At 43.4% G+C, this 10,450-nt stretch overlaps 1 protein-coding gene across 1 annotated transcript; it reads right to left on the reverse strand.

Moving 5' to 3' along the window:
* Nucleotides 1-7,315: 7,315 nt before the first annotated feature.
* LOC127340035 (WUSCHEL-related homeobox 5-like) lies at nt 7,316-9,483 on the reverse strand. The gene is made up of 2 exons (XM_071827546.1): nt 8,887-9,483; nt 7,316-7,967 (listed from the first exon to the last, which is right to left on the reverse strand). The coding sequence occupies exons 1-2, from the start codon at nt 9,465-9,467 to the stop codon at nt 7,523-7,525; spliced, it is 1,026 nt and encodes a 341-aa protein (XP_071683647.1). The 5' UTR covers nt 9,468-9,483; the 3' UTR covers nt 7,316-7,522.
* Between the last annotated feature and the right edge of the window lie 967 nt (nt 9,484-10,450).

Raw genomic sequence — 10,450 nt, forward strand, 5'->3', positions numbered from 1 at the left:
GTTCAAATGTTGTTTACCTAAGGACACATGGGTTGAAGATTAATTGCGGTTTAGGTTTTATGTGTGATCACCCAAGTGATGCACAAACTAGGGTTGAGATATAGTTCCAGGTTATAGATATGGGATGACACCATATTGCATTGGTTAGGGTTTAATCTCCCCTACCCATGATAAGGTGGTTATTTGCTTAATAGTTTTTATTCTCCTTTAGTTACTATGGACTTGAGAATTGGTTTTATTTTCTACCAATAGACTTCTATAACTCTCCTTAATACATTATTAAAGTAACTAAAATGGATATGGTTCTTTTTATAGTTAACTTTGGTTATATGGATGAATGGTTTCTCACCATATAAAATAGAGTTTGACTCTAGGGTTTTCTTAGGTTCTTTAACTGAGGAATAAGTGGAATATAGATATGGTAAGGTTCTGCTTATGATATAAGGTTTAACTTATGGCTTATGCTTCTATCTCTCCAAAGCATAATAATGGCATTATCATGATCAACTTATTCTCAATGGCTTCTACTTCAAGTTCTTAGGGCTTATGATCATTACTCAATATATAATGATCAAAGGTTTAGCTTCCTAAGGTATTACTAGAAGTATTTGAATATGGTTATACCAATTACCCCTCTCACTCCACAAGGAATTGGATTGTAATCTAGGGTTATGCTCAAGGAATGATGATGTGATTATCTAAATATGTGGCATTCCTAAGAATTCTACCTTGCTGTCTTCTGTAGCTTGTTCTTCAGGAATTCTGATAAACCTGCATCTGGTGGCATGCCTCCACCTCCTAGCTGCTTCATCTTGGTCCTATCTAAATCATGGATTGGCCTAACTCTTTGGTTTGCTTATATCATGGTACAAGATGATGAAATGGATGAGGTAGAGGTTTCCTTTTATAGGCTTGGGCATGCTCTAATATCATGACACATAGGTGGGTGACTCTTGTTTTAATTTGATGAGTAAGGTGCTTGGTTGTCATGCTCTCATCCATAGAAATCCTTTAAGCATGAGGTGGCATTGCTTAGGATGCAAGCTATGTAGATATTTTCATCCTATGTGGCATGGGTATTATCCTCTCATGTGTGATTTGTTTTTGGATAGCCAAGTGGCTTATGTTACTAAATATCTTATGAATGATCTTATGCTTGTGGATGCATCACTATATCTTATGTGGTTGTATTATATTGTGATTGGGATTAGAATGTCAAAGACAAGGATTATACCCCAATTTTGAATGGTGAATATTGATTTCACCAAGGCATGATCATAGGAGTTTCAAAATAGTCATAGTTTATTTTATTCATATAGTTTGAACTATAATTCGTAATGTAAACAAATTTAGTTTTGTAATATTTCACATATTTAATAAGTTATGATTAAAATCATAATGTGTGGCTTTTATGCACTTAGGTCCTTGTGTTTTACCATATTTGGTAATTAGTTTTAAAGTGAATTCAATTGTACCCCCAAGGTAGTTGCTCAACTTTTAAGTGTTAATAATTTAGAGTTTGTTTCTTATCTCTTTGATGAGTATAAACCCCTCCCATCTCGAGGGTTTAATTCTAAGCTTGTGTTGGTGTCAAATTCAAAGGTTTGGTTCAAGAAATACCATGTAATGATCTTTAATAAGATCAAGTAGTGGATCCTTGATTAATAGGTTCTTGTGTTGGTTTTAATTCCATTTGATCTAACCCCTTAGATCTAATCATATCTACCCATAACAAGGTTTTAGCAAAGTCACAATGAGGTTTATAGCACTGGACTTGATGAGCTACTTCAATTCCACCAAGGTCAAGTGAAACTTCGATTCGTGGATCGTTTTATTTTTAAAGCGCGAAAATTCCCCGGATTTTCTATGCATGAATGCAGTACACACATCTGTTTCCTCTATTTTTTGTAACCCCATATACTGGGATATTACAACAATAAACTTCTAGTGTTCCTTGGCAAAGTGAGAGTTAACTATTATAATTTCTATTGTGATTGTCTCGAGTTACCAATGCTTGTATTATATTCTTGGCACTTCTCTAACTATGATAAGCTTTCAAATGGAAGAAGTGTTGGACTCATAAGGCTACCACTTGTAAGTGACTTTACTTTCTCGTTGTCTTGGTTTAAACGCCAAGTTCCTTATGGTTCTTTGTTTCTTGCTCGAGGATGATCAAGTTTAAGCTTGGGGAATGGTGGCTGTGAAATACGCCATATTTTCTCGTGTTTAAACTCTTAGCTAAGTCAAGAAATTGACTAAGTTTACCTCTCAGCTTACCTCTTTGTATTTTATCTTGATATTATGTGTGAGCAGTCCTCACGGGCTGCGGGTTGGGGTGAATCCTCACAACATTCATGTGCATCTAATATTATGTTATGTGTAAGGATTGAATAGAAGTTTTGCAATCTTCTATCCTTGTCTCTTTGCCTCATCTTGATGATCTGCAGGTACCCATATCACTCGAGTTGATCAAGGGAAGAGGTGGGATGAGTGAAGAACGGCGTGCTACCGCGAAATCTCAGTGGCAGAAAGCGAAAAGTAACTTACATGTTTAGTGATTCATTGGGGATCATAGCACAATCATCTAGCTTAAGGCTTTGGTCTATATTCATTTACTTAATAACTGTTGTTTCTTGCGGCTGTAAGGAAAGTGGTTGGACCATTAGGCTTTTGTCACCCCTGGCTTTAGGGGAAAGAGTATTTACGGATGTGCTACTCACAAATCTCTTATCTCTATTTTATTTGTTACACATATGATCTTCAATTATATATATATGCATAGCTGCAGGTGAAACCTTAACCCTGGCATATTTCCATCATTGAACACAACCCCCTTAAAATTAAACTAGATAGGTCTGGTAAACTCACAATAAAGTACACTAGCAAGTCTTGTAGACGTTTCCTTCACACCATTTAGCATTGCTTCCCAAGGTTCGATTAAACCTAGGTCTTCTAGGAAAAACGCTTAGCATATTATAATCTGTAATCCGGATCGAAGGTATCACTTACTCGCCTTTAGCTAGCTTGGCTACCATTCTAGTACTACTATCTTTGGCTCCCTCATACGGTCTTCTTGTTCATCAAATGGACGTTAAGACGACTTTCCTAAATGGAGAGTTGGACGAGTAAATTTACATGGAGTAGCCACATGCTTTTGTAATAAATGGTCAAGAAGGAAATGTTGTAAGTTGTTGAAATATTTATATGGTCTTAAGGAAGCTCCTAAGGAGTGGCACGATAAGTTCGAAAGAACTTTGACTACTGAAGACTTTGTCTTGAACGAAGCTGACAAGTGTGTGTACTATGACCATGGTGGGGGCGAGGGAGTCATTATTTTCTTATACGTCGATGACATATTGACTTTTGGAACCAACCATAATGTGATTAAGAAAACCAATTATTTCTTATCTCGTTGCTCTAACACCAAGCTTTTTAGAGGTGATAATGGTGGGATTACTCTACTTCAATCTCACTATGTGGAAAAGATGTTGAGTCATTTTGGGTATATATAATGAGTACAAATATTATCTGACACCTTATGATCCTAGTGTGATGCTTCGAAAGAATAAAATGGTTAATATAGATCAATTGAGATATTCTCAGATTATTGGCTTGTTTATGTACTTGGCTAGCGCTACAAGGCCTGACATTGCCTTTGCTATGAGCAAACTTAGCCGATTTGTTTAAAATCATGGCGATGATCACTGACATGCTCTTGAAAGAGTTATGCACTATATAAAAGGGACCGCGAGCTATGACATTCACTATACTAGGTATCCAAGGGTACTGGAGGGTTATATTGATTTAAACCGGATATCTGATGCTGATGAGATTAAGGTCACTAGTGGATATGTATTTATACTTGGTGGTGGCGCTATTTCTTGGAAGTCTTCCAAGCAGATCATCTTTACACGGTCAACAATGGAAGCAGAACTCACAGCATTAGACACGACCACTGTTGAACTCTTGATGAACTTACCTATGGTTGAGAGACCAATACCCGCTATCCCAATGGACTGTGATGATTATACTGTGATCATCAAGGTTAACTATTCTAAGGATAATATGAAGCTATCAAGGAATGTGAAGAGAAGGTTAATTCAATCAGAAATATGAGAAACTCTAAAGTTATTGCGTTGGATTATATCCATGCGTCTAGAAACTTAGCAGACCCCTTCACAAAGGGTCTATCACATAATGCATCGATGGAGATTTTTATGATACCCACCATATAAGTTGTCCACAGTGGTAACCGACGCTATGTGAATTGGGAGAGAAGTTGTATGTCAACTGAGAGGAAAGTATCCTTACTCTTTGTATGATACTACTTTGTGAAGATGCAATACTTCCCTAATCGGCACGGTAGGGTAATTTTATCTTAATGTGTTCTAAGTGGCTTATTTAAGCACATATATTATCTTGTAGAACATCTCTTGAAGAATACACCTATATGAGTTTTCTTGTCAAACGTCACAACCTATGAGAGTTGGGTGCTCTCAAATAAACTCATGAAATGCCATGAAGTATGACGTCCACCCGCGGAAAACCCTGCAAGGGCCATGGGTCAAGGCTTTGTGTGAAGCTAGATTTGCATAAAACTTGCAGTTCAAAGCTTAGTCCACTATTCAAGTAGCAATCTAATGTAGCATAAATTTCTAGGAGAAAGTTCAACTTAACAGTCTTCATAATAGTACCGGTATATAAAACAATATTGTGGAACCAAAGGAAAACTTTATGTGCCTCTGGGATCTGGTAGGGGGTTGTTGGAATTTTTCCTAATATAGGCCCAACCCTTATAATATAGTCCACAATTCATGAAAATCCCAAAGGCCCAATTAGCCCATTCATGTATGGCAAGGGGTGGAACAAAAGTTTAGTCCCACCTTGCTAGTTTAGAGAGAGTTGGACCACCTTATAAGGGGGTTGCTCCACTTGTGGTATGAGCATGAGAAAAGAGCTCCCACACACGCGCTCCTGGTCGTCCTTTGCCGCATATTCCTCGAGCCGATACTTCTCTCCTTTTTGCCACACATGAATGGCTGCAGAAGCTGCAACGTTATAATGTAGTGGACGAACACTGCTTTCTGTATAGTTCTTCTCCCGCCCATATGTTTCATTTTCCGTAGCATGTTCGTCTTCTCATGTGTGCCTATAAAAGAGAGGTCGCTCCTCTCCAGAAAGATACATAGAAACAAAAACGCCATAGCCTTTTGGTTTCAGAGCTTTGCATCGATTAAGGTCTTCCCCGCCCCTTCTTTCGGCGTGGACCGGAGTCGGGAAAGTAGGCCTCCGAAACCCCGCCTCTTGTTAACCTGTACGGGAGAGCGGCGATAATGTTTTTGGGGAGCGCTCTGCGCGACTACTGGCTTCGTCTTCATGATGGATTCAGACGAGTTCTTCCTCGACGAGGACTTCTTTCCGTACATCAGCAGCCTCTACGATGACATGGGAGACAACACCACCTACGCGAACGAATCCTCTTCCATTGTCCCGTATGTTATTTTATTTCTCCTACTTAAGATCATGATGAAATTTCTAGTTCTAGTATCATGTCTAGAATTCATAATGTTGCACTATATGTTAGATGGCATGTATATTTTGTTTCCTTTAATTTTAGCCATGTTTTATCTATTGTTTTTTGGTTAATTTATACAGAAAATTGCTTATATTTCCAACACAATGCATTCTCAACCTCGTGGAGGGCCCATGGAAAATATGCTATCTTCACCTAGGTTCTACCTTTCGCTGGTAGGATTTTACCGGTGTGCCATATATTTGGTAGGCATTCATTAGTGGTATACCCATCCGGGGCGGTTACTTCATTTTTTTTCATAAAGCACTAGTATTTTTTTATTTCTAGTCGTAAAATTATGTGTGTACCACAAGGACACACGACGTCCTAACCTCTCCGAGTGTGCATCAATGGGTGGACATGGACGGGGAGGTGAAGCGAACTGAAAGTTGGGTGAGTGACTTGTATGTATCCTCCATTGACGGTTGACCATGTGAGGCAACATGACACACTGCACAACAAAGCCAGATCACCGAGCTACCAATATCATGGGTTCCATGTAAATTGTGAACCATCTTGTGTGTGAGACTAAGTAAACAATAAGGCCATGCACTTAGGGTGCCTAGAGAAATTGAAAAGAAGTTGTAGCCCATGTGTCGATAGGAAATGTAATACTGGATTGTAAAGGGTACCATCCATTCTTGACCTGGTGGAGGTCCCATGAAAAATATGCTATCTTCGACTGGGATATGCCTTTCTTTGGTAGGATTTTACTAGGAACACAAAATTCGTATGACATGTCTCTCGTATGCATTCATTGGTGGTATCCCCTCCTATGGACGTTACTTCACCGATTTTTTCATAGAGCACTATACACTTTTTGGTTTCTAATCATGAGCTTCCGTGCATACCACTGCCTACTCAACGTTACCACATGTGGAGTCTCCAAGTGTGCATCAACGGGTGGACATGGATGAGGAGCGTGCAACCAACTGAAAAGTCGGGTGAGTGACTTGTACGCATGCTTCATTGGGCTGACTACGCGAGGCAACATGGCACAGTGCCTGACAAAGCCAGGTCCTGAGCGAGCAGACGCATGGGTGCCATGTGAAATAAAAATCACCTTGTGTGTGAGACTAAGTAAACAGTCAGTGTGCATGCTTACAGTGCCCCACCCCTCCCCCACACAAACACACACCCATCCACCACATCCCAATGCGGATGTAGAGGTGGATGTGGTGTTGGCCATGATGCAACGGTGGATGTGGCGTTGGCCAATGTTGGAACCAATGGTACAAATCAATAGCTTAAGAGAAGGTGATTTCACAAAGGCCTTTATTGCTTCTTTCATAGACAATGAAACTTTATCAAAGGGGTAGAACAAAGGTCGCTCACAAATACACATAAATCAGCGATACATCGTGGAAAATATAGCATACAACTAACAATTTCTAAACAAGAAGCAGACATAAATATCTTTTACTTCACCCAAGATCACAGCTTCGGTACCATGTCAGAATGAACAAACCAACCATCTATCGCAAAAGATAGTTACCAAATGAAGATATGCTCTGGAACAGTATACTTAGCAGATACTTCACCGGAAATCTTCCTGGCTTTCATGTTACTAACATTGCCAACAGTTTCACGTGTATGGCCGGCCATGTGAAAATCTCATACGATCTAGACCGATAAATCAAACGATGAAACGAGCAAAAACTGGCACAACATGTATGCCCTCCAATTGCAATTAAGAAATTTGACTGGATTACTCGAACGGAATTCAACAATCTCTTTCCGATGCACACGCTTCAGGTTCATGAAACAGTACATTTTTGTTCTATAACTGTAATTAAACCAAGATATCGCGAATATATCTGCCGAAACGCAACAGGCCCATCCACCAAGTCGCTCGGCCACGAGAGAGATAGCAGCCTACAGAGTTCAACAACTTTGAGCGTACCAGACGGCAATTCATCATGCATCATCTTCACTGCGGCTCCCGCTTAATCAGCAGCCTCCAGAACCGAGGCTAAAGAAGTCGAAGAACGGCACCGAGGACTCGCCGTTGTGGCTCTCCGAGCTCTCCGACTCCCAAGAGAAGGACGCGGAGGCGGACGGCATTGCGGAGCTGGCGGTCCCAGGGCGGCGCGCCTTCTTCTTCTCGCGGTACGCGAAGGTGGGGTGCAGCGGGAACAGGTTCAGAGTCTGGGGCTGGACGGGACGGGCGTTCACCGCTGTGTGGCCGCCAGTGGTCGCCGGAGAGGAGTGCAGCACGCGGCGCTGTTGTTGGATGCTCGCGTTGGCCCCAGCGGGGTGCTGGTAGTACACAGCGCTCGCCGGTGCCTGCTGCGCCGGGACGTTGTCACGCGGCATGTCCATCCTTGGCTGCTGCGGCTGCGAGCAGTAGGCTGCATGTGCCGCGGCGTGTCCGGTCATGTACCCTTGCTGCTGCCTATACATTACTGCAATGGAAAAAATAACTTGTCAACACTACTAATTAGTAAATTAATGCACACATATTCCTTAGATTTGCATCTCGCCGATTTCAGAACCAAATGATCCATATGGTGAACAGATGCAACAGAAATCGATTTCATGGACAATAGTGATTGATGAACCATGCTACCCTACTCGATTCTGGAAAGGCTGACACGTGTCTTTCCACGGTTTGACCTGCAACAAATACAGTGTTTCGTCTTCCTACATTTCTTGGATGGGAGAGGAAGCAGATGCTAGCTAGGGACTGGTGTGGAAGGCTGTGTCTGGCCGCTTCGATCGGAGCTAAGCTAGGAGAGTAAATTTCCTTCGAACCTGGGGCATGCATGCGCAGGGGCACAGAAGATTAAAAGAGCTACAAAAGGGTAGCAGCAGCAGCTACATAGGGAGGCAACGTTAAATCGTGTGACCATGACTGCGAGGCTCCAGTGACAGTCGCTACCTAGTACTACAGGGGTAGTAGACGACAGGTAGTTATGACAGACAAAGGTAAAAGAAGCAGCTACTATCAACATTACACACAAGAAGAGCAAGCAAGCGTGCGCATGGATACATACTCAGAGCACAAAGCGCAGACGACAAATAGTACGACCGTGTTACATCATGTCGCTCCCTAAAACGATCAGTCAATGTACACAAGTGTTACTCGCCCAGTTGTCATCCCTACCCATGCACAGAAAGGGTAACACTATCTTTCCCCCCCATATAGTCCATATATGCATGAAAGAAAACAGCTGATCCTAACGTCACCACCCCTATCAGCTTTGACCACGTACCAGATGCATGAAGGACGTGAGTAAAAATGGCAATTCCTAGATCCATATCCTTTCCAGCTAAACCCAGATGTAAAGCCAAAGCTAGGAGACGCACAAAACCTTGAGAGCCTAATCCATATCAAGACATACGGAGTACATGCCAAAAGAAGATTTAACAAATTAATGGCGCCGAAAGGGTAGCGGGGTTCATAGTCATTCATACCTTCCCTGTTGTTGCATGCAGGGTGTTGCGGCGGCGGCGCTTGCGTAATCATCTGCGGCGACGGCGGGGCGGCGCCGGTGAGCGGGTAGGGGTAGCCGGGAGCCCTGTGGAGGATGGGCAGCGGCTGGGGCCGTTGGAACTGCCTGGCGAAGTACTCGAAGGTCTGCTGCTTCTGCTTCTGGCGCAGGCGGGCCTTGTGGTTCTGGAACCAGTAGAAGACGTTCTTGCCCTCGATGGGGCCGTGCTCGCGCAGCCGCGCCGTCAGATGCTGTATCTGCTCCGCGGTGGGGGTGCGCATCCCCTCCTGGTACAGCCCCTCCAGCACGGTGATCTGCTCCTTGGTCGGCGTCCACCGCGCGTTCGCCAGCGCCTCCGCGGCGGCCGACTCCGGGGACAGCGGCGGGGACGGAGGGGGAGGGAGAGGGGAACTGGAACGGCGGGCGGCGGCGTGGTGGTGGTGGTACTGGACGTTCTCCATGGCTGGCAAAGGAGAGGATGGAATGGATGGATGGATCTTGTGTGCGCTTATAGCTAGAGCTTTTGCGTTTGTGTGCCCTTGGGTTCAGGTGGGGTGCCGGGGGTTTTAAAGATGCATGGGAGCGTGAGGGGTAGAGGGGAGGGGGTGCGGAGCGCGTGGGTGCGAGAACGGCACCGGAGATTTCGTGTCCGGGCTTGCCGTGTCGCCGCGCGGTCAAAAGCTGTGGAGGGCGTGAGCACTGAGCAGGGTGCCGAGTCTCGTGTGTGCCAACTCACTGCCGTGTACCGCCCTCGTGTCATCACCATGAAATAATACCACTAGAAACATAGTTACTTACTCATGTGTGCAACTGTTCAGGTCCATTCGCCTGTCCAATAAATCTAGCAATTTTGCTAAAACATAATGGTCAGATTATTATCTTAAAACACATTCGATTTTTATCAGTGGTTTTTTTGAAAAAAAAATTAGCAGTAGTTCGATTTTTAGCAGTAGTTTGCGAAAAACAGAAGGAAATATACGCCAATATCTATACCTCGACCATCATCAATGATATGCATATTCGTACATAAAAGGAAGCACAATATACGTCGATATCTATACCACGACCATCATCAATGATATGCATATTTGTACCTAAACCAAAATGGGGCGCCAGTCGATGGTGACGTGAGAATAGCTGGCAGAAGTGCGTGCGCCGCATGACACGCATTGCCGTTTCCGTATGGACAATTACTTTCTACCAAGTATAGCATCGGGTCGATACTAAATCCAGGGTCGTTGGGACCTTTGGACAGCGACGGTGCTGATTTGCTGGACTCACTGGCGTCACCGGAATGACGTGGTTTTTGAGGGTGTAGCTCCTTCAAAAGACACAGTGCTCCAGAAGATCTCCGAGGATGCTGAGCTCTGGCGAGCGGCTAGGCTGTTTAGAGGTGCTCTTGCGCCGGTAGAAATGTGGAGATGTCACGAGTAGTTGCTTTAGT

This window comes from Lolium perenne, chromosome 3, assembly GCF_019359855.2.
Source record: "Lolium perenne isolate Kyuss_39 chromosome 3, Kyuss_2.0, whole genome shotgun sequence".
Lineage (NCBI taxonomy): Eukaryota > Viridiplantae > Streptophyta > Magnoliopsida > Poales > Poaceae > Lolium > Lolium perenne.